This window comes from Nyctibius grandis, chromosome 3 (genome assembly GCF_013368605.1).
Source record: "Nyctibius grandis isolate bNycGra1 chromosome 3, bNycGra1.pri, whole genome shotgun sequence".
Taxonomy (NCBI): Eukaryota; Metazoa; Chordata; class Aves; order Nyctibiiformes; family Nyctibiidae; genus Nyctibius; species Nyctibius grandis.
The window spans coordinates 36482592-36507692 of record NC_090660.1 but is presented as its reverse complement, the minus strand read 5'-3'; the positions used below and the strand labels follow the sequence as shown (position 1 = coordinate 36507692).

Sequence of the window (25101 nt, the reverse complement as noted above, 5' to 3'; positions counted from 1 at the left end):
TTCTCAATCAATTAGTCTTGCTCTGCTAATTCATGATGAATTGTTGCACAAGAACTCAACATGAGAACACTCCTTAAATTCCAAAAAGATTTTTAGGTCAGTTCTTTGTATGTGAAAACCAAACAATTACACTTTGAGTGTAACTGGTGTAGTAGTCACCCCATCAACTCACATTACTACAGTTAAAGACCAAAATAAAAGCAACAAGAGTCATTTTATACTTCTAGCCATGAAGTACTAGCTTCGTATGCATTTTCAGTATTTAAAGTGAGCTATCAGCCTCATGAAACTAAAATTGAATGCTCATTACATATGAACAGGTATTGTTGCTTGTTACTAAAATTGCCTGGTAGTTCCCATGAAAACACTCTGGGTTTAGTCGGCCATAATTTCCTCAAGTTTGAGTTTGGACTGAAACCTTCTCTCTGTGGTGTCTGAAACACACTTTCTTTTTCATGGAAAATTTCTAACACTTATTATATTCAGGGTGGGTTTGTGGAAAGCAGGGAGGAGGAAGATAACATCTCACTGGAATTGAAAATACTTTTGGAAATTGGAATATTTTGTGATTTTGAGCTCTTCGAAAACTCAGGAAAATTATAATCTCATGTCAGTGAAAAAGCTCGTACAGACCATATTAAAGTGGAATAACTGTTGTTTGACACTTACAATAGTCTCCATTGAATACATGCAATCAGCTAAAACTTCTGAATACTCAAAAGCTCCCAACTGCTGCCCACCAAGGAAGGATATGGCACTCAAAATAAGAGCAGACAGCTTGTGAGGGTTTTTTTGGGTTTGTTTTTTTTGTGGTTTTTTTTTTTTTTTAAAGGAACTGCCTGGTTACTCAGATGGTGGGGAGAAGAAGTCTGATCTGAACGCCAAAGGAAACAAAACTTAACCCAGAGGGGTTCAAAAAAAGTGAACGAGTTAAGGGAGGAACCCTAACAGAAAGCCTGATGAGCATCTGAGAGTTATGAAAAGAGATGAAGTGACTCAGATAAATGAGGGAAATAATGGGAAAGACTAAAAGCTATTTGGCTGGAGGGAACATAGGGATTAGGACTAATGTGAGCAATTTTGAAGAAAGAAATGGACAAGAGATAAGAGACCAAACCTGTGACTACATACTTGATAGTGACACTGCAACACTCTTATCGATTTGTCTCAGGCCAAACTCAGGGTTTTCCTAGCACAGGGGTTTGCATCCCACCTGTGGGCAATTCAACAGTACTAAAAAAAAAAAATAATCCAAAACAACAGCAAAATATCCACCTTTTTTCCCCACACAAAATATCCACCTTTTCATCCTCATTTTTCAGACTAACACATTCCTCTGTCAAGTTCATTACACCATCACACAACCACAGCTGTGGTGCCAGAACCGAGGACAGAGAGTGCAGAGGTGGGAAGAAAAGATGTTTAAACTAGGTTAAATTGGTGAAGAAATTAATGTAAATTAATTGATGAATATTGATGAATGGATTGATGATGTAAATGACCCAATAAACTGATGAAGGTGAAACGAAGTTGATGTGGGAAGGGGAAAATGTATAGACAGATCACAGAAAGAGAACTAGGACAGGCTTGGCAAGAGTCTAAATGGGAAAAGAAGTCCCAAGAGTAAAAATTAAAAAGGCATAAACAGAAAGTACCATATCAAGTTTGGAAAACCAGCCCAAGGACAAGCCCAAAACCAGCACTTAGGCTTACTGAATCTTTCTGAATTCAGAATACGTCTGTTCTCAAGTGCTTCACTTTCTTATCATCTGAACACAAAAGTAATGCTGCCCTTTCAGCTCTTGGATAACATTTAGTGACAAACCACAGAAAAATCCATGAGGAAAACAAACATTTTATAACAGAGTTTGCATAGTATGAAATAAATCCCAAAGCCTCGGGAGGCACTGATAATAAGACAAGCTATTTAAAAGGTATTTGTTAAGTGCACAGGTGTGATGGTGCTCATGAACTGAAGCAGAGCAGCTGTGGAAAAAGCCGTACCACTGTGCGATCAAAGACTAGATCAGCTTCCACACAAATGCGGCATGCATGCCTGCAAAGTAAGATCATATAGGTATTTCTTAATTTTCAACAGTTTTATTAATCAACCTTAACAGTATTCTCAGTGTATTTGTCTACGATCACCTTAGAGAACATAAGAAACCTTTATCAAAAGCACATACAAAAGAATACTCTTAAAACCCAATATATCTAGTTAATAAATACTACAATCAATATTTCCATCATAGCTATTAATCTAAATACTAAAAGCAAGCTTATGGTGACCCATTACTGAATTCTGAGAAGTTGGAAACCATGTCTCAATGTTGTTGCCTTAAAAGCAAAATTTTGGTCCACAGTAGTGCCCGGGTGAGAAAGCAGAGTCTGCTCCCTGAGACTGCTCTCTACACGCAGGGGCAGGTTACTGAGATTTGGAGCACCCAGGGTGAAAAGTCTGCAGACAGGGACCCTTGTTACGCCAGATACTTGAAGCTTGTCAGGAGTTAAGTGCTGTGTAACTCCGCTGTACCTAAGGCCAATTTGGGGAATAACTTTAAAAATGACAGAGCTCTTTTTGAAGCAGGGATTTGCAGTACAAAATTAGGAAGCCAGGGCATTGAGGGATGGGGTCAGAGAGGGGAGAGAGGGAGGGAGGAAGTTGAGATCCTTGTCTAGGCAGGTGATAACGTATAGTAAGAGGGAGGTTAAGTAAGAGGAAACAGGATATTGCTCAATGTTGGCAGAAGCCTTTAAGACTCCACCTGTCATTTAAATAAACCCACCTAAAACATGCTATAGATATACTAAATACTGAGTATCACTTCATTGATTAAAGTCAGTTCACTGTAACAGCAGAGCCATCTGACAGCACTCCTCCTGGCAAACAGCAATATTTTTAAAGTTTCTCCATTTCAGGGAACTGTGACACGTCAAAAGAAAAAACAGTAAACTGCAAAAGAAAGTGTTCATCCCAGCCTTTCATTAAAGGTAACCCTTAGGATCTACCCTTAAACAGTAATCCTTCCTGCGGCATGTTAATGCTCCTTGGCTCCCTGGCTGCAGGGAGACCTTTCTTTATGGAGACCCTCTCACTAGCTCATATATGATTTTCCTTCCTTTAACGCGTCCCTTCGGGCCTGATATGACTTGGGAGTCACCAAGGTGCAAACCTTAAACTCCTCTATATTCTCTTTCATCCAGAGATTTTTAGCTTACTGAGCAAGTTCAGCATCCATACATTGCCCCACTCCTGTACCCTTCCCCTTGCTTTTTGGAAACACCAATCTGTGGCACTGAAACGTTCCTGCCTTGGTCTCAAGTCTACAGACCTACAATTCTCCCTGCTCCTGTACACCCTGAATACCTCCTCCTTTTTTTCTTTAATCACTTTCATCGTCTCCAGGAGTGGAGGGGGGGGTAAAAACAAAGTACCTATACAGTTAGAAGAAGAAAGAATATTTGTTTTCTTGCTGTCAACAAATTAAAAGAAAAAAATGAGTTGTTTTGCACGGCACCTACACCAGTAAACTCTCTTCACTAAAATCTCTGGGAAGAAACTTCAGAGTGATAAACTATTGAAAATCCCATCCTAAACAACAGAGGTACTGTATTTTCAGCAGGTAGTGCAAGCCGGCACTCCCATATGGCTCGGGGGCAGGAGATGGGCACAGTATCCTCTCCTGGCTTGACAGCACAGGCTTTAGCTACTGGAATTCAAATGGGAAAAGCTGGAAATGCCTCACACACTGAAAACAGGAAGAACTCCTTCTTGCACAGAAAAATGGTGAGAAAGAAATCATTACAATAAATTCATAGTTTATCAGTCCCCACTTTTTGTAAAACTTGGGAGGAATGTATTGAGTTCTATCCAGAGGCAGATCAGGAGCGAGTTGAGAGTTTGTGGGTGCGAATTAAGGGGCAGGCTGGCAGGGGTGATACTGTTGTGGGTGTCTATTACAGGCCACCAGATCAGGATGAGGAGGGTGATGAGGCCTTCTACAGGCAGCTGAGAGCAGTCTCTCAATTACAGGGCCTGGTGGTTGTGGGGGATTTCAACTACCCTGATATTTGCTGGGAGGCCTACTCAGCCAGCCATCCTCAGTCCAGGAGGTTCCTCCAGTGCATTGATGATACTTTCTGATGCAAATGGTGGATGAGCCAACTAGGAGAGGAGCGCTGCTGGATCTGATCCTCACTAACAAGGAGGGTCTGGTGGAAGAGGTGAAGGTTGAGGGCAGCCTTGGTTGTAGCGACCATGAGATGGTAGAGTTCAGGATCTCATGTGGCAGGAACAGAATAGCTAGCAGAATCACAACCCTGGACTTCAGGAGGGCCAACTTTGGCCTTTTCAAGCAATTGCTAGGGGAAATCCCATGGGACAGGGTACTAGAAGGGTAAGGGGGCCCAAGATAGTTGGTTAGCGTTCAAGGACTGCTTCTTCCGAGCTCAAGATCAGAGCATCCCAACAGGTAGGAAGTCAAGGAAGGGTACCAGGAGACCTGCATGGTTGAACAGGGAACTGCTGGCAAACTCAAGTGGAAGAAGGAAGGTGTACAGATCGTGGAAGGAGGGGCTGGCCACTTGGGAGGAATATAAGTCTGTTGTCAGAGGATGTAGGGAGGCAACTAGGAAAGCTAAGGCCTCCTTGGAATTAAACCTTGCAAGAGAGGTCAAGGACAACAGAAAGGGCTTCTTCAAATACATTGCAGGTAAAGCCAACACTAGAGGCAATGTAGGCCCACTGATGAATGAGGTGGGGGTCCTGGAGACAGAGGATAAAAAGAAGGCGGAGTTACTGAATGCCTTCTTTGCCTCTGTCTATACTGTTGGAGGCTGTCCTGAGGAGCCCTGGACCCCTGCGGCCTCAGAAGAAGTCAGGATAGAAGGAGGAATCTGTCTTGGTTGATGAGGGCTGGGTCAGGGACCAATTAAGCAACCTGGATGTCCATAAATCCATGGGCCCTGATGGGATGCACCCGCGGGTGCTGAGGGAGCTGGCGGAAGTCATTGCTAGGCCACTCTCCATCATCTTTGCTAAGTCATGGGCAACAGGAGAGGTGCCTGAGGACTGGAGGAAAGCGAATGTCACACTCCAGTCTTCAAAAGGGCAGGAAGGAGGACCCGGGTAACTATAGACCGGTCAGCCTCACCTCCATCCCCGGAAAGGTGATGGAGCAACTTGTTCTTGGTGCTGTCTCTAGGCACATCAAGGATAGGGGGATCATTAGGGGCACTCAGCATGGCTTCACCAACGGGAAGTCTTGCTCAACCAACTTGATAGCCTTTTATGAGGATGTTACCCGGTGGATAGATGATGGTAAAGCTGTGGATGTGGTCTATCTCGATTTCAGTAAAGCGTTTGACACGGTCTCCCACTGCATCCTCGCAGCTAAACTGAGGAAGTGTGGTCTGGATGATCGGGTAGTGAGGTGGATTGTGAACTGGCTGAAGGAAAGAAGCCAGAGAGTAGTGGTCAAGCGGGACAGAGTCCAGTTGGAGGTCTGTGTCTAGCGAGTTCCGCCAGGGTCGGTTCTGGGACCAGTTCTATTCAATATATTCATTAATGACTTGGATGAGGGATTAGAGTGCGCTGTCAGCAAGTTTCGCTGATGACACAAAACTGGGAGGAGTGGCTGACACACCAGAAGGCTGCGCAGCCATTCAGAGAGACCTGGACAGGCTGGAGAGTTGGGCGGGGAGAAATTTAATGAAATATAACAAGGGCAAGTGTAGAGTCCTGCATCTGGGCAAGAACAACCCCATGTACCAGTACAAGTTGGGGGCAGACCTGTTGGAGAGCAGCGTAGGGGAAAGGGACCTGGGGGTCCTAGTGGACAACAGGATGACCATGAGCCAGCAAGTGTGCCCTTGTGGCCAAGAAGGCCAATGGCATCCTGGGTGTATTAGAAGGGGTGGTGGTTAGCAGGTCGAGAGAGGTTCTCCTCCCCCTCTACTCTGCCCTGGTGAGGCACATCTGGAGTATTGTGTCCAAGTTCTGGGCCCCTCAGTTCAAGAAGGACAGGGAACTGCTAGAGAGAGTCCAGCGCAGAGCCACGAAGATGATTAAGGGGGTGGAACATCTCCCTTATGAGGAGAGGCTGAGGGAGCTGGGGTCTCTTTAGCTTAGAGAAGAGGAGACTGAGGGGTGACCTCATTAATGTTTATAAATATGTAAAGGGCAAGTGTCAAGAGGATGGAGCCAGGCTCTTCTCAGTGACATCCCTTGACAGGACAAGGGGCAATGGGTGCAAGCTGGAGCAAGGAGGTTCCACTTAAATTTGAGGAAAAACTTCTTTACTGTAAGGGTGACTGAACACTGGAACAGGCTGCCCAGAGAGGTTGTGGAGTCTCCTTCTCTGGAGACATTCAAAACCCGCCTGGACGCGTTCCTCTGTGATATGGTCTAGGCAATCCTGCTCCGGCAGGGGGATTGGACTAGATGATCTTTCGAGGTCCCTTCCAATCCCTAACATTCTGTGATTCTGTGATTCTGTGATTCTGTGATTCTGTAATGGGATAAACCTGTGCTTCCCCCCACTAGCAGGCAGGGACCCCGAACCACAACTCCTCTCATCTCTGGCTTGCAGAGGCCTTTAGACTCCACCTGTCATTTAAATAAACAATAACCTGTCTGCCTTTCCACGCACCTTGGCTTTGCTGCCTCTCCAGGTCTGCTCAACCCCTGCCTGCGCACCCACTGACAACCTTCACGTACACATGTGGCGTGGGAGGACGCCAGCCCGTGTTTTCCTCTCTTCACTCCAGTGCCAACATCAGTGGCTCCAGTCCTGCATACGGGAGGTGGCAGAGGGGGGAGAGGAGGAGGGCAGTAAGTAGCACTAACAGATGGTAAACTGGCCCTTATACTTCATTATGAAGCAGCAAAGAGTTTCCATCTTTTCTCATTCAGCCTGTGTAAGCACACAGCTATAAGCTACTTCTGCCTACCCAAGGGGCACGTGCTACTCCTTCTGTGCTCCTCATGGCTATGCAGAAGAATAGGCAAGCAGAAACCCTCCACAGCAGCAAACAGAAACATTAATATTCCCATATGCTCACTAAGATTATCCCTCACTGTCATCAGCCAATGAATACTGTACAGTTTTCTTAGGACACATGTAACGAACACAGCATTTATGATAGGTTCATAAATAATATTGTGCTAATACATGCAAGTCCTATGGCTTAGCTTTTAAATTCTTGAATTTATCTATATTTCGATGCAGTAGCAATCAGAGGCTTAAAGCAGGTCCTTGTCTCATGGTAATGAAAATAAGTATTTTAAGAGTTTACAGTCCACTGCTCCCATTTTCTGATTGCACCTATGAGAACATGACCGATAGAAATGCATACACCTGCACATTTGCAAAAAATCCAGAAGACAGGTCTAAGATGTAACTTTAAATAAATAAAACATATCTGGATATGGAAATTAACTCTGAAGACATTTCAAGAATCTTATTTTTGACATGTCCTTATGTCACACAATAATTACCTTCATGGAATAACAGTCAGCACTTTCTAATTATCCTACACATTTGATCCTACCTCCCCTCCACCTCCTTTAAAGTCCTTACTTTTCCCTGCTTCCATATCAGGATAAAGCACTCTGTGTGGCAGCCTAGCAATCACCATCACAAATACCTGTGGAAGTACCTAATCTTGAAATGGGGAATAATCAAACACTATTTCCCAACCATATTTTACTGTGGTTTACGGCATGTATTCAATACAAGTAAGTTCATAGTGAAATCGACAGCAGCCGCATACTTTGTGCAAGCGTTCATGTCTGTGCTGGCTTATGAATGTCTTTATTTTACGCACATTTTCTCCTTCTCTAATGAATCAGCTTTTGGATACTTTCAGACTAAAAGATTACGACAAAAAGGCAGGAATAGTCTGTAATATACTTCTACCAGTTGGAATTGGTACATTGTTTTCAAGGCTCGTTCATGAAGTTTGAGTAGTTAAATCATATCACATCCACAATGGCTTTAAAAGACCCTGGGACTACTTCCCAAGCACTTATTCTTTGCTCAGTAGTTAAGGATGTGCATTTTTCACGGTTCAGTTCCTCGTTTTACATGGTGTCTGCATAGCCTGAGGTGTCACATTTCATGGGAATTTCACAAAGCATAAAAAAAAATTACACAAAACCTGAAGATTCATTTTCATGGAGACAGAAAGCAACCCACAGCCTCCCAGCCTCTGTCAGCTTTAAAAACAAGGGAAATCCATAATTTTATGGTGGTGTTATTGCTCAATTCCACGTAGACCATGAGAACCCCATTTCCTCCTTGCGAACAGTCCCAACATGAAAGGCCATTTCATATAACGCACAGAGCAAGGAACAGCTCCGTTTATTTGTAGATGTGTAAATTACTATGGTGGGGTGGTTAAACTTTTGAACTCAAATTTGCTTCAGTGCCAATTCCCATCCCAGACTGGGAGGACTTGTACTGTACGCTGTGTGTTAGGACCATCTGGCTCTGCTTCCAGATGGATCATGGATCAGAATCACACCCAGGGAGAAGGGAGGGAGAAGGAGGAAGAGGGAAGAAGGAGGGGGCAGGGCTTCCTCCACAAGCTAAGGGAACACTTAAGGTTGTGTTCGGTAGGAAACTCAGTGCAACGCATGCTTAGATCGAGTCTAATAAATATAATTTTTAAATATGCAGATAAGAAATGAAGAAAGGAAATGTTAAAAGCTTAGACCGGAAAGCAAAGAGGATGTTTTCCCTCTTTTTAAACTGCATGGTTTCCAAGGTCAAGCTCTCCCAGCTACCTTTGTACAAGTAAACAAATGCATTTAGTCTTCAAGAGATATTTGCAGAAGTGAAAGAAGATTCAGCTACCAAGCCAAGGAGGTTTAGTGTTTATATTCCTAATCATAAAGATACTATAATGTGCCCTCTTTTCTGGTACAATGAAGAGCATTATAGTCTCATTTCTAATCTAAAGAGTTCATGAACCAGGATGCCAATCCATTTGTATTTTTTATTCCATGGCTTTTCAAGACACAAAAAGAGGCACATCTTGAAGTTTCTGCACACATGTAGCAGGAAGAGGTACTGAGCCATCAGGTACAGGTCTGACTTTTCTGGGACTGTTACTTTTGATATGAACTACAACAAATAGCACTTACAAAGCTCACAGATGGAAAGCTGGCAGCGCAGCTGATTTCACAAAGGGAGATGGCATGGCTGCATCACAGTGATGCTGTACCTAAGCTCAGCAGTGCTGCTCATTAACAGGTCTTAATAGCACAGGTACACTAATTTGCTAACACAGCTGCGGTTTGTTTGGTTTAGTGGGTTTTGTTTTGAGTTTTTTCAGTGGTGGTAGTGGGGAACCTAAGTTGTATCTCTATGTGGAGCTGCCCCATACTATGTGGGCATAACAGCTTCCAGATGGGGCTGCCGTCTGTTGGTATGGTTTCATGGGACTTCTGTCTGATGTCCAGCATAAAATTTACTATATGAATGTTCAAATCCCTGCAGGACAAGTGTCCAACTCTGGTATGCTTTCTGATGGACTCAACAGAAAGATCAAAGAACTCAATTTACAGGGAGACTGAGACAGCAAGTCCCTCTCAGAAGTAACACTGAAGTAATCAAGCTCTAGATCCTTGATTCTCTTTAAAGCACAGGCTCTTACTACAGATATTTTGAGATCAACTAAGAAGTTTACGTAATTTTAAAGGACTACACATAAGAAGCCAACTTGAATATGTAGAACTATGTGCAAGAACTTCACAGTCACATATGGACACCAGCACACTGACGGCTACGAGAAGAAAGTCAGGAAAGTTTTTGTACTTGGCTTCATGAAAAGAAAGAAATACAAAGGTAAGTCTAGTTGTGCGCTGTCTGTTCCTATTTACTTAGGGCTGGGATACATTTCTACAGATGGAAAACTTTAAACGGTTCTCCAGTTCACACTGAAACAGGAATAACTCAAAGGTATGCACGATACACAGTATTAGCTCCATTTTCACTACTAAACTTACTACTGTCTGTTTTACTGATGTGGTACCAACCCAGCAAGATACATCTATTTAGGATAGACATAGCCTCTCACAGACCTTATTTCTAGTCTTTTGATATTTACACAAATCCTGCTGATGATACAATGCTTCACATACATTTACTGCAGAAGAAAGTGCTTACCCACGCTAAATGCTTTGTAATACCTAACCTTTAATGCAAAGGCCAAAGCCACATAATCTATCTGGGTGAGGGAGGAAAATCCAAGAGCACTGGAAGCATTCACATCCTTGTAATAAGGAGGGGTCTTTTTGATAAAACCAGCCAGACGATTCCTGGAAATGGATCATCCCCCTGTTACAGAGAGCACACTTATAAACCCCAAGCATTCCTAGTAGCAGTTGGCTCGATGCAGAAATGCCACCAGCTCACTGATAACTTCACATCTGGCTTTCAGAATGAGAGGGTTATCAGCAGAGCTTCCACCGCCCGCTTGCAAAACCTCACCCTCACCTTCGACTTCCTCTAGTTCCTTGACATCTTCAGGCACACAGTGTCCTGGTGACAGACAGTAACCAGATGGTGTTTTACCATTCAGCACTGAGTTGTTTCAGGAATTTAATCTGATTTCCCAGAATATGCAGCACAGCCCTTCGTTCTAAAGTTGGCATGCAGGTGGGATCGCATGCCTCTGGCTTTATAAATAGGCCTAACCGTCGGTGGCTTTCGTACATGTCAGTGATTGAGCTGTTTGCCTGTTGCTTTAGAAAACCTGACCCCCTGCCTGGGCATTCATCAGCAATTCTGACCACTCTGGTGGCTGCTGTCCATGTTTGACCACCTTTGTCAAACAGCTCAGCATCTCCTAATTCCAACAGCAAAATCACTCTCTGCTTTACAATCAGCAGCTTTTACAGCAATTTCTTCTCACTTTTTGTTGTTGTCAGTATGTACAACATAGCTGTGTGTTGTACATACAACACATGAGTATGGAGTATGTCGGATCCCTCACCCAGGACCATCTTCTACGCTTGCTTCAACATCTGTAGGGACCACCAGGACTTTATCACTTCATCAGAAGTGCAGTGGGCCCGTGACAGAAAAAAACAAAACTGGTTCAACTGTAACCTAGTTTTTCTGTCCAGATTATTGAATGAAGTATAGCTTATTGAAGTTTTGGATATACCTTACCTTTAATTTCAGATTATAATAATGGTTTTGTTTTTTGGAAGAGGGAGTAACTTAGAGCAGAAATATTGCCTCAAATCATAACTTTTAGCCTCCTTCCAAGCACTTGTTATCCTATATTTCCTTAAAAAAAACCACAAACAAACAAAAAACTGACAAGCACCACAAAGTAAAAAACTAAGAAAACCAAACAAAATGAAAGCCATCTCTCATCTAGCCTTTAAACCCAGATTCTTATTCCCCATATAAGCACACAGCTCTTACTAAATCAGACACCTGCATCCAAAGGCAGAATTTGATTCAAACTTGGTCTAGTATAAGCACAGACTGATGGTCTCATTTCTTCCTCAGCCTTAGTTCTTCGACATTTGTGCTATAGCAAGATCAAGGTCTCTTCCTGCTTGGACTGGACACCTAGCCTATGCTTTCAGACCACAAGAACTAACTCTAGCTTTTGTCTAATTATGGGCACCACTAAATGCTGATTTGAATCCACAAGCAGGCAATTAGCAATCCAAGTACACAAATACACTCTACAAAAAAGGCTGGATGACCTTTTGACAACCTCCTCATTGGATGTGAGGGACAGATGGGACAGGATCCCACCAAGTAGAACTTCTCACATCATGGTGTCAGCAAACTGACTCCTGAACCCCCATCTCTCAGTATATTTTTAAATATACAAAAAAAATATACAAATCAATATATTTTTAAAACCATCAAGCCCTGGTCTACATAAGCTGCTTTTCTTTCTCACCTTCCCAATAGCACTAGCTAAATTAACAGAAAACTTGAAGACTGCCATAATTCTACCAATTATTTAATTAGTCTGTGCTCAGCCATGGCATTTCATGTGTTGCTTTCTCATTCTGTGCAAGAAACAGAAGGTTTCAAAATTATATCCAAAGCATATTCAAAATTACATAAGACTTACATTAATCTTCATCAATTGTGGACATTTTCATCTATCTTTCACTCGTTTCCGTTTATTTATGAATATTTCAGCAACACCCACCATACCGCAATCTTGTAACTGGGACAGAAACTTTTAACTTCAGTGCTATGAGTGAAGTTCATAATTCTTATGGATAATTGTCACCAAAGGGAAAGAAAGGAGGGCAAAAAAAAAAAGCAGCAGCAAGCTTGTTTCTGTGGGGGAAAAAAAATCCCTCAAAACACAGAGTTTCTTTACATCTCCATATTAATTAAAAGCAATGCTGAAGAGTAAATTTAGGGTAAAGAACTAATAAGTATGGAGGAAAAAAAAAGCTTTTTCTAAACTAGTCTTTCAACAGAGTAACTCTCAAGAGAAGCCCTTGCTACTGTTGGTTTAGGGTCTATACAGTGTACCATGACAAAAGGGAATGCTTTGGGAAAGGTACTGTCAAACAACCCTAGTGCAGGGGACCCGAGCAGAAATAGTCAGTCCTTAGCACTCGACTAAGCTGTCTGGATTTCTCAGTATTGTATGTAAAAGCCACGCTTCTCTTCACTTACCCATTAAAGCAACTAAAACTTTTTTGACTCATAGTTAGTCACTTTTTTGGCAGCTCAGTCTGGCTTGAACCAAGTGAAAAACACTAAGCAGAAATTCACAACCAGGAAACATTACAGTGAAACAACGCAGACCTTTAGAAAAAGGAAAGCAATGTCCTCAAGAAATAACTTGTACCTGGGAACTCACTGAACCACCTACAACACTTACGTACACATACATTTCCATTCTATTTTTCCCTCCTAGATCTAAAGCTATTTCTTGGAGAGTGCAGGCAAATAAGTTCACAGGAAACACTCAGAAACCGCTCAGTCAAGAGGCAGCCCTGCACAGGTGAGCCCTGGGGGCGGAGGGGGCAATGCGGTGCCTAAGGCTGCCATTTACCGTCACAAGCCCTGCAAGCTGGATTAGGAGCACAAGAGGAAAAAAGTGAATTACACTAAAGGTGCTGGAGAAATGCAGCCAGAATATGGAATTAAGGAGAAATCACATCCCTTTATGATTCAGGCTAAATGCAGTGAAAATAAGGAGGATGTATTTCATTCCAAAAGGATCTGCAGGACAAGGACACCACAGCAGTAAGGAACAAAAGTTCTAGACAAAGATGACCTTTTTTTTTTTTTAAATTTCCGTAACTTAACACTGAGTTTAAGCTTGTGAGACCACCTCAGTGCTAACTATGATGTCAGTAAAATTTATTAACCTATTCATCAGTACTCTGAGTTTAGTAAAATGCAGCACTGCAATAATACACACGACTGTCACAAAAAAATCCAACCAATTGCTATGGTTGTCCAAAAATAATATACCAGAAAAACACTCTTACATGACGTATTTAATGTTTCTTTTCAGCACCCTCCTCAATGCATTTGGATAAGATTGTCTGGCTACACTGTACTTCCAAACCTATCTTTATCTCATTGCACATGCAGACCTATTCAGAAAGTACATGCTGGCTCCTGGAACTGCAAACCAGCTGACATAATCTTGGAGTTGCAACAAGCTTTGAACTTCCTGAAAGACAATCAAGACAAATTTAACTTCCGAAACAAAAGCCACGTCACACAGAAAAATCTTATTATTGTAATAGATGCTAGGATACACTACCCAGAGAGAAATCTCAGCTTCTTGCACCAGCAAAATAGGAGGGGGGGGCAAAGACCTGATTTCAGAAGACACTAATCCCTAAAAGCACCTTCTTAAAGTTTTTAGCTCTATGGCTTACTTCCATATGGTTAGCTTTTGGTGGTGTGATGGTTTGTTTGGTTTACATTTATTTTGAACAAGCTGTGACCACTTGTTAATAACAATGCGACAAGATAAGTCTGCAGTTTCCTTATTACGATGCTGTGGACATTGGCACTAAGGCTCTGTTTTATCATTCATTGAATTCAGTGGAACATCTCTAACTTCAGACCATGAACACCAAGCTCTTAAAAACAGCACAACTAGAGAAGCCACAATAAGAAAGAGACCGCTGTGATCTCCCTGAATTCTGGATGCTTTAGGGTATATCCTAGTAACAAGAAAAAGCAATCAATGTCGAAGGAAGTTTTAACTCTTCTCAATCCATACCTGGATGATGTCAAATGAGATCTCAGTAAGACGAAGGCATGTGCAATAGTGTGGTGAGATCACTCAGATGTGACTGACTTCTCCCGTATCAGCAGATCATTCTGTTAACCATGAGGCTCAGTGCCCTTGACCTTATCTGACATTGGAGCAGAAGAGCTGCAGGGCTATCCAGTGTTTGGATTATGAGGCCACTTGGACACTCAGGTAGTGTAAACACCTATCAGGCTTCCTTATTTTGAATTTTCAATACGTGGCTGCAAAACCCATCTGAAGGGCAAAGATGTCACCCAGCCATGCTAGATGAATGCCGAGCTGATAAAGAAGTAAACAACTAGACTGAAGGCCAGACTGTTCTATACAGCACCTTTATTTTGCTTCTAGTCTGAATTTTCTTAGAGCATCTATGGCCAGTTTCCTCCCAGAAACAACTTATTTCAGCTGTAAAGAAAATTGCTTTTCTTTCTCATGTTTCTGTGTCCTTGTCTAGTTCCATTGGGGCTCATAGTCTTTTACTTTTGAGTATATACAAGTTACTATTCAAGTACATTTATATCACTGTACAACTACTGACATAGAATATAATTTGTGGTACTGGTTTGGTTTCTTATACACCCCCAAAAGCTGATATTTGTACAGTCTAATCTTCAAGTTCTTCACATGAAGCCACACTTACTATTTGCATCCTTGCTTTCATCAAGTTAGCATTTCTGGTTCTTACAAAATCCTTCTTATTTTTGTATTTGTTTTACTCCTCAATTTGCAGTTTGAGCTAAATACATCAAAGTGACATTTTTAAAGACAGCTATTATGTCAGTCTAAGAAAATTGAAACGAGCAATCCACCACAACTATGCACTCATTAGCGCTCTCTATGTACTATGAGATCATCCAGCAGCAAAGATCCCTTGGTGTGACTGTTCTCCCCTCACTCATAACCCTTCAAAATACTGAAGGAACTCTACCAGTCTGCAGCCTGGGTTTCCTGGTTAGGTGAAAATCGCACACATTCATTTGGGCTACAATCCAGTAAATCAGCTTTCTAATCCAGTAACACACCTTTTTTACATCACTGTCCAAACCCTACCTTTGCCAGTTATCTTTAAATGCAAAGAACAGAACGTAAACCTCTGACTACCTGTTTACCTCCAAAATATCAGACAGCTAAAAATTGTTTCCAGCCAACTGACCTTAAGACATGACCTTCTCACTGTTTATTCCATAGCTACTAATCCCACTCCAAGAAGGTATTTTGCTCTGTGCCCTTTGACATTTACAATTATCAGGTGAAAGCTTCAGAATGCCTTTTCTTAGAATTACAGATTTTCAGTATAATCCACAAGAAAAGCTGGACAATGGAGAGACTAACAATATTTGAATTTTCCAATTCATCCTGCTCAGCAGTGAGTATTAATCCCCCCTTAATTTTCTTGCATAACATGCAAGAATGGGGACCAAATTGAGAAACATGTTCCAAGACACTTAACATGGCAAGTTGCAGCAGACCAGTGAGACCTTCAGCGCAATAAAAACAACTTTTGCATCCATTTCCTTTACCTCTTAGGATGTAGTTCTGATAATTCTGGTCGGCTTCTGCTCCCACTTTGATTAAGCAAGTCAAACCTTCAGCGACAACAAACTCATGAACCAAGTCCTTGTCATCCTGCCACAGGAGAAAGGAAAAGCTGCGTTAGAATTTTGAAAGACAAAGTAACAGGATATATCACAATGTAAAACCAAATGCACGCTTGTAACACTGACTTTGTGTTTCAGATGATGTAAGCAAGTTGATATGAAAGTTGTCATAGAGAAGATCAGAAGCAGAATTCTAAATTTTAAAATCAGAATTAAATACACTGATGCAAAGCAAGAATAAATAAGCTTTTACCCTTAAGTCAACTACAGAAGATTAATATCCATAAAACGTGACTTTTGATTTTTTCATTAAGGGCTTGCAGACATTCTGTTTGATATTAAAATCTCATCATATCACATAAACAGACATCCTGAAAGCCTTAAATTGTCAGTATCAACAAGAGAAGGCCATCTACATGCCTTAGCGTAATTCCAGTTTCAGTATTTGAAGTGCATACAAAAAACTTTTAAAATTGGTGTTTATTGCAATGTAACGTTATATTCTTTATTTAACATAATATTAATTCATTATATTTAGAACGGAAAGTATAGTGTTGAATATAAGAAGACTAGTGGATAATATTCCTACATTATGATGGAAAACACAGTGAAGGTAAGAGAAAATACTCCTTAGTATTTGATAGAAGTTAAACTTGTCAAAGTGACTCACTTTTTTTTAAACCATCAGTCCTTTACTCCGTGCAGCAGAATGACCCCGTATCACACACCAGGGAGAGGAGGGCTTTGCTGGGCACTACATGCATATGCCAAGTATATTACTACTATGCCAAGGGGCTATAGAGCACCGTATCTAAAGCTTGCCTTCTCCTCTTACAGAAGGCTCATGTAGACAAACAAAAGGCTACCAAAAACTTGATTAAACAGCACCTAATGAATGAGCCATACAAACTAGGCACAAAACCAGCTTAAAATATTAATGGAAGATAAGTACTCTGTGGACAAAATCATTATAGTTGCTGCATCCCTTCTTTTGATTATTTTTAATATATGTTTTCATACACAAAAGATAGAAATTTCAGCTTTCCAATAACACTGACCTGAGAAGCCAAGATGCAGACTGCAGCTAGTTTTGTGAGAGTGATTTCTGAATTCACCACATACACTTAGAAAACTGCCAAGGGAAATAAAATAATCAAGTCCCTTTCAGTGTGACAATTCACTTATCGCAAAGTTCTTACCGCCTGACAGATTATTTCTTATGCATTTCCTTGTTTCACCAAAGATGTTACATAATTCTTAACGCTGACCAAACGGGATATTTAAAATTGTAAGGTGATCTAGCAATTTGTAAGAAATGTAGAAATTATGAGAAAAATCTGTTTAATGTTTCAGGAGAAGGTCAAATTGTTAAAACAATTTAAATGCATATTTTACAGCCACGTATAGAAACACAAATTTATCACATGATAAAGGTGATTTATCCTTTAAAAAGTATATAAAGAGGAAGCATACAATCATTCCCCACATCTTTGCAAAAGTATATCGTAAAACGCGAAAATATGTAAGATAAAATCCACCGCTGCGCACACCTGAGCTAAAAATTTTATTTACTCTTAGTCTCAATGTTTTATTTTTTGAGGGTGTTATTTTTTTCTTTAGATAGATAAAAGCCTTGATAACGTTTTCTGAAGAGCTAGGAAGTTTACAAACTCCCATGTTGGACCAGAGCACTACAGACACAAGCACTCAATTTTATGAAGATGACAGATTTCCTCTATCTAGCCATTTGCCATACTCAAAACACGACGGGATTACCAGTAGAGTACACAGACAATCTAGCTGTTAATACAGACAGCACTAATTACATCTGGATTTCCTCTGTGGTACATAATGGTATTTTAAAGGTGCAGGCATGGCTCTCCCTCTGCTGCAGCCCACCAGGGAATTCCCTTTGCCATTCGAGAAGAGAACTGAAAAATTAAGACAGCTGTTTACACTGAGCAGCCACAGACCTTTTTACAGCAGGGGACCTTTGGCTGGCACATAGGCTGCTGTACCTTTTGGCCAAGCCGCCAACCTAAAGAGCACGTCCCAATGCACAGGACAGGGGCCTAGGAAAGGGCATGGTCAGCCAGGACACATGGACCTCTGCTTGTCCCATCCTGAGCAGTGGCCTCTGGCAAAGCCCTTCGCAAATGCCATCGCTGAGAGGACCAAACCCTTAATTCTGAAGCAATTTAGCTCAAGTTAATTTGTGCAGGAAGTGATGCCAAAATTCAGAACGTGAACTTCCAGAACAACATTTTACAACAACTGGAGTCCTGGAAAAATAAGAAAAGGGCACAAGATAAAACGCTTTCTGATACTCAAAGCCGTATCTCAGGTTCATTCCCCCTCAGACTTGGGGTATCTGATTTAAAATTAAGCAGCTACAAATAAGTACATGAATAAATATGCATGCATGCAATACACAGATCCAAATCACACTGGATAGCAAGAAACATTCAAGCTCATCTTGTACGATGGAAAGTCACCCTCCAACAGTGCAGGGAGGCAGAACCATACCCAGGAGCCCCAGAGGAGCCTCCTCCCTGGACACCCCTCAGAGCCAGGCAACTGCTCCCTCCCATACATCCCTTTCTATATGGTGTTTTTAACTTAAAGAAACTTGAGTAATCTCCTGTTCTTCAAGAATTTTGAATCTTTTTTCTCCTAAAACTCAAGAGAAACTAACATAGCCCTGGAATTTGTCAGCAAAGCTTAAAGTAAAGTGTATTCAGGGTTCAGGTACACTAAGGCTACACACCATGGTAATTCACAGAATCAACCAAACCAGGTTGGAAGAGACCTCTGGGATCATCGAGTCCAACCGTTGCCCTGACACCACCATGTTAACTAGACCATGGCACTAAGTGCCATGTCCAGTCTTTTCTTAAACACATCCAGAGATGGTGACTCCACCACCTCCCTGGGCAGCCCATTCCAATGTCTAATGACCCTTTCTGAAAAGAAATTCTTCCTAATGTCCAACCTGAACATTCCCTGGCGAAGATTGAGGCTGTGTCCTCTTGTCCTATCGCTAGTTGCCTGGGAGAAGAGGCCGACTGCCACTCCACTACAACCTCCCTTCAGGTAGTTGTAGACGGCAATAAGGTCACCTCTGAGCCTCCTCTTCTCCAGGCTAAACAACCCCAGCTCCCTCAGCCGTTCCTCGTAGGTCAGACCCTCCAGACCCTTCACCAGCTTGGTCGCCCTCCTCTGGACTCGCTCCAACACCTCAACATCTTTCTTGAAGTGCGGGGCTCAGAACTGGACACAGTATTCAAGGTGCGTCCTCACCAGTGCCCAGTACAGAGGGACGATCGCTTCCCTAGACCTGCTGGCTACACTATTCTTAATAGAGGCCAGGATGCCATTGGCCTTCTTGGCCACCTGGGCACACTGCTGGCTCATGTTTAGCCGGCTGTCAATCAGCACCCCCAGGTCTCTTTCCACTGGGCCGCTTTCTAACCACTCTTCCCCCAGCCTGTAGCGCTGCATGGGGTTGTTGTGGCCCAAGTGTAAGACCCAGCACTTGTTCTTGTTGAACCTCATGCCGTTGGTCTCAGCCAATCTATCTAACCTGTCCAGATCCCTCTGTAGGGCCTTCCTACCCTCCAGCAGATCGACACTCCCACCCAGCTTGGTGTCATCTGCAAATTTACTGAGGGTGCACTCAATCCCTACGTCTAGATCATCTATAAAGATATTGAACAGCACCGGCCCCAGAACTGAGCCCTGGGGAACACCGCTAGTGACTGGCCGCCAGTTGGACTTTGCCCCATTCACCACCACTCTCTGGGCTCAGCCATCCAACCAGTTTTTAGCCCATCGAAGAGTCCACCCATCCAAGCCCCAGGCAGCTAGTTTGTCTAGGAGGATGCTGTGGGAGACAGTGTCGAATGCCTTACTGAAGTCTAGATAGACTATATCCACAGCCCTGCCCTCATCTACTAAGTGGGTGACTTGGTCATAGAAGGAGACCAGGTTGGTCAAGCAGGACCTGCCTTTCATGAATCCATGTTGGCTGGCCTCGATGCCCCGATTGTCCTGCATGTGCCGTGTAATGGCACTCAGGATGATCTGTTCCATCACCTTGCCTGGCACCGAGGTCAGGCTGACAGGCCTATAGTTCCCTGGATCATCCTTCCGGCCCTTCTTGTAGATGGGCGTTACATTTGCTAATTTCCTGTCAGCTGGAACTTCTCCAGTTAACCAGGACTGCTGGTAGATAATAGAGAGGGGTTTGGCAAGTTCATTTGCCAGTTCCTTCATTACCCTGGGGTGAATCCCATCCGGGCCCATAGCCTTGTGGGTGTCCAGCTGGCACAGCAGGTCACTAACCATCTCCTCCTGGATTACGGGAGGTTCACACAGCCCCCCGCCCCTAACTTCAGGCTCTGGGGGCTGAGTCTCCTGAGGACAACTGGTCTTGACATTAAAGACCGAGGCAAAGAAGGCATTGAGCACGTCTGCCTATTCCTCATCCCCTGACACTACATTACCCTCCTCATTCAGCAAGTGGTGGAGGCTCTCCTTGACCCTCCTTTTGCTGTTGGTGTATTTGTAGAAGCTTTTTTTGTTATCTTTGACCGTAGCAGCCAAATCAAGCTCTAACTGAGCTTTGGCCCTTCTAATCTTCTCCCTACACGACCTGGCAACGTCCCCATAGACCTCCCAAGTTACCTGACCCTTCTTCCAGAGCAAGTATGCTCTCTTTTTTCCCTTGAGTTCTAGCCTAAGTTCTCTGTTTAACCAGGTCGGTCTTTTTCCCCGACGGCTTGTCTTCCTACACACCAGGACAGCCTGCTCCTGAATATTTAGCAATTCCCTTTGGAAGCATGTCCAGCCTTCCTGGACTCCTTTGCCCTTCAGGACCGACTCCCAAGGGACTCGGTCCACCAACCTCTTAAACAGGCTAAAGTCTGCCCGCCGGAAATCTAAGGCAGAAGTTCTGCTCTTGCCCCTCCTTACTTCCCCCACTATCGAAAACTCTAACATTTCATGGTCGCTACTCCCAAGACGGCCACCGACCCTCACATCTCCCACTAGTCCTCCTCTGTTCACAAACAACAGGTCAAGCAGGGCCCCTCCTCTAGGGGGCTCATTTACCACTTACATGAGGAAGTTGTCCTCCACACATTTGAGGAACCTCCTAGATTGCTTCCTCTCTGCCGTGTTGTATTTCTAGCAGACATCCGGCAAGTTGAAGTCGCCCATGAGTGCAAGGGCCGGCGACCGGGCGGCTTCTGACAGCCGCTTGTAAAACGCCTCGTCCGCCTGCTCATCCTGGTTGGGTGGTCTATAACAGACTCCCACTGTAATGGCCGCCCTGCCGACCTTCCCCCTGATCTTTACCCATAGACATTCAACCTTGTCATCCTCACCATCTTCCTCAATTCCTCAAACAAGGAGTTTGAATACTTAGAAAGTAAGTTGTACCGTATGCCAAGGTCAATGGTTGAAAATTCCCTGCTGCTAAAGAGAGAAGGTGCCATATTTCCCATACCCAGAATGTGCAGTGGTGGGAGCAAGGGCAAGGGACAGAAAGGACAGGAGTATGCAGAATTTAGAAAAACTAACAGAAGTCGGTAGCATAGTGCAGAATCAAGAAAGCTGTGGGGAAAGCATCCTCCTAAAGTTTTCCTACAAATCTAATAACAAATAGATGCATATTTTATTGGACACCAGCACTATCTAATTTAAGAGAAACAAGATATATAATAATATAAACTACTCAGTGAAATAACCAAAATTATTTTTTCAGATGGTAATGGTGTCCTAGCTCAGAGAACATTTCCTTGTTCTTTAAATACCTTTTATTGATACTTGAGTAGACATTTTGACTTTGCATCAAGTGTGCTTGCACCATCCTTGAGCTGAGGGGAAAAAAAAATCTGTTCTGGACTGACTCACAGTCAAATAAGCAAGACTGGAAAAACAGGAAAAAGGAGGAATAACCGTGGTCTGCAGATTCTGACGTTTGTTAATAGACCCAACATGCCTGTTTGGGAAAAATATAAGACATTCAAATGATACAAAAAAAAATTGTCCCTGTGCTAGAGACGTTAACAGTAGTTCAGCTTCAGAGACCTGCAGGTCAAACCCAAAAGCAAAAGAAAATTTTTAACAGCACATAGCCATTAAGAGCTGTTGACATTCATTAAAAGATAAAAACTGAAATACCCATTAGAACTTTAAGATGTGAATGCATATTAGAGTATCACCTAGGGAAAAATTAGCATTTAGTTCTCAAAATACCTAATGCTAAAGATCTGTTTTACGTTGGTGACTTTTTTCTTTTTTTTTTTTTAAACAAGGACTTTCCCAAAGCAAATTGTGAGATCTGCCTTCTTGAACTTTTTCAAAGCAGCTGAAGGAGTAAATCAGTACAGCATGAACCATCCTTGACTGAAAGGAGATACATTGCAGGGGAACAGCAGAGGAAATGAAGGGGACGAGGGACTCTAACCAGACTGCTTTTGGAAAGCACTGAATAAACAAATCAAACCTGAATTAAAAAAGGCTTTTAAGGTACTTCTCCTTTCCCAAATAAAAGGGAAAAAGAAGGTGTAATGAAGCAGAGTACAAACACAGCATGCTCTAGACATAAATCTGAACTCAGTATATTATCTATCCCATCATGTATATACGATGAGAGGAAAGAAGCAAACATCTGGAATGTGCAAAGAAAGATGAAAGGCATCCAAGCCCATACGTTCTACATTGAAAGGAGAATGTTTACATCAATTTTGGTGTAGGATAATCTTTTCAGACCCATTAACTCACTGACTTGCCAAGTTAGGTGACCTCAAGAGTAAAGGCGACTCTCTAGCAGTGGTAAGAGGTTCAAGTTTCCAGGAAAAGAGCATTCATTGTATGGAATATATGGTGTGTGTGACAATGATATGTACAAGTAGCTGCCGCATGTGTGTGGTAACAGTTAAAAGGAGGCAGGGAAAGGTTGTCATTTGCTATGGAAATGGACTCCTCCGCTAATATCGCAAAGATTTATGACCGCTTAATCAGCAGGCATTAAAGCACTGATGAGAAAAGCAGCAAAACACAGGCAAAGCTCCCTAAGCTTCTTGCTAAGCTCCTGCAACCGTAAAGATTGTGCAGTGACACAAAGGCTGGCTACTTTTTAAAGTCTTTATGAAAAGATATCAGTGGCCTCGTCAGATAACTATATTTTATGCGTTCATTCACGGATTTGGAATAGATCGCAACTCTTCCTTTCTTCAGGCATCTCAGAAGGAAGAAAAAACAAAATAGTATATGACACTTTGTAATAGAGCTCTATTTTTGTCCAACATATAATGAAAAAGACATTAACTATATTACAGAATCACAGAATCATTTTGGTTGGAAAGGACCTTTAAGATCATCGAGTCCAACCGATAATCTAGCACTGCCAAGTCCATCACTAAACAATATCCCTAAGCACCACATCTACTCACCTTTTAAATACCTCCAGGGATGGTGACTCCACCACTTCCCTGGGCAGCCTGTTCCACTGCTTGATAACCCTTTCCATGAGGGGAAAGGGTTATATTCATACTGGTGAGTCTAAAGCTTGCTTATGTGGTTGACAAAATGCACAGATTATACTTTCACCTGCATAACTCAGCCTAGCTATTAAAAAGACCCCACAGACCCTGCAATCAAGCAGTCTATACAGTACGCTCACGTGCCACTAGCAGAATAAGAAGTGTAGGCAGGATTCCCGTCTTTCCTACCTGTTCTCCTGTCTCTGTACCATTTGATATATTCTCTAATGCAGTTTTGCGGGGTCTTATCTGAAGATGGAGACTGAAGACTTTTTTTCAAGGAATGGCACTTTGCAAGAATGCATCCTATCTGATGTGCAGCTTCCACATGCAAAGATAAATTGTTTACGTACTTTTAAAGATAAATCTTTCTGAAGCCTGTTATTTCTGTGGGCCATATGTTTGAAAACATTTACCCAAAGCATGATTATTTTTCTGTCACAAGAAAGTTGCTTCACTTCCTAACAAGAATCAAGGTTTTGGAGCACAGTTTCTCTAGGGCAAGTGGTTTTTGTTTTTTTTTGTTGTTGTTTTTGTGTGTTTGTTTGTTTGGTTTTTTGGGGTTTTTTTTTTTGTTTTTTTTGTTTTGTTTTGTTTTGTATTTGTTTGTTTGTTTGTTTTTGTTTTGTTTTTTTAACTAACAAGCATTTGGGGAAACTGGATTAGTAACCGAATATTCACATTTGGATACGCACACACATATTTCTCTCTTACGTGGCTAACAGCTGTGCAGAGTACTGTCTTTTCAAGAAATCATAACAAGATGCGTGTCTATGAGATTTCCACCAAGGAGAACCTAATTTTTATGTTTTTTTCCTTTCTTTTCATAAACTACCCCACTGTTTCTGGTTGCCTGAGAATTTCCATATTTAATCCTATGCTGTACAATCCTCTCCTTTTTCTGTTACAAAGTTAATAATTGCACATTTTATAATGTTCATTTCTTTAAATAAGGGACCATGGGGTTCCCCAGCCTGTGCTCTCCACATGACATGTTACTGAGTGAGTCAGCAATCACATTCTGTACCAACCAAACCTTTCAAAATGCAGCAGTTGCAATAATCCAGCCTAAAAGTGAGAGCAGCACAGGCAGCTGGGGTACCAGTCACAGCCATGAGAATCTTCTTGCTAAGCTTTACGCACAGGCGTACAGGAGGGGATTGCACTCACACTGAGCTCCCGCAGAGGATGCATTTCACCCTCTGTCTGAGGAAGAGCTTCCCTCTCTGCTCTGTCACTCTACAACGTCCCTATCAAGAGAGATTTACAGTCTGATGCTCAGGCCAGCCCTGGTTTTGTCTGTAGACCAAAAACGGTAACTTCACGAAGATAGACTGCATTCACGTTTTAACACTGTGATAATTCACCTAGGCAAAAGACAAAGTGAATATTGCCAATTCATTGTGCAATGTACCGGAAGAGGAGAAATGTAAAACCTATTGGATTCAAAGAAGAGGAACACCTTCCTCTGCTGCCTCAAATCTTGTAGGACAAGATGCTGGCAGCATATCAACACAGAGCCCTACAGGCAGAAAGGGCACAGCTCATTCAGACACTGCCTGGCTCCAGAAATAAAAATTACTACTTTTTAAAAGGGGGAGCTAGGGAAATCTCTATTCATTGGAATGTTCATCTATCAAACAGTATGTGGGGAAAGTGTGCTGTCCCCACCC

At 42.4% G+C, this 25101-nt stretch overlaps 1 protein-coding gene across 2 annotated transcripts in view; it reads right to left on the bottom strand.

The window, feature by feature from the left end:
- The window catches only part of FHOD3 (formin homology 2 domain containing 3), a 433451-nt gene that overhangs the window by 199073 nt on the left and 209277 nt on the right, over positions 1 to 25101 (bottom strand). For both annotated transcript variants that reach the window (XM_068396058.1, XM_068396059.1), the window contains exon 5: positions 15801 to 15906. In XM_068396058.1, coding sequence (XP_068252159.1) covers positions 15801 to 15906 — 106 coding nt within the window. The remainder of the gene's footprint in view (positions 1 to 15800; positions 15907 to 25101) is intronic.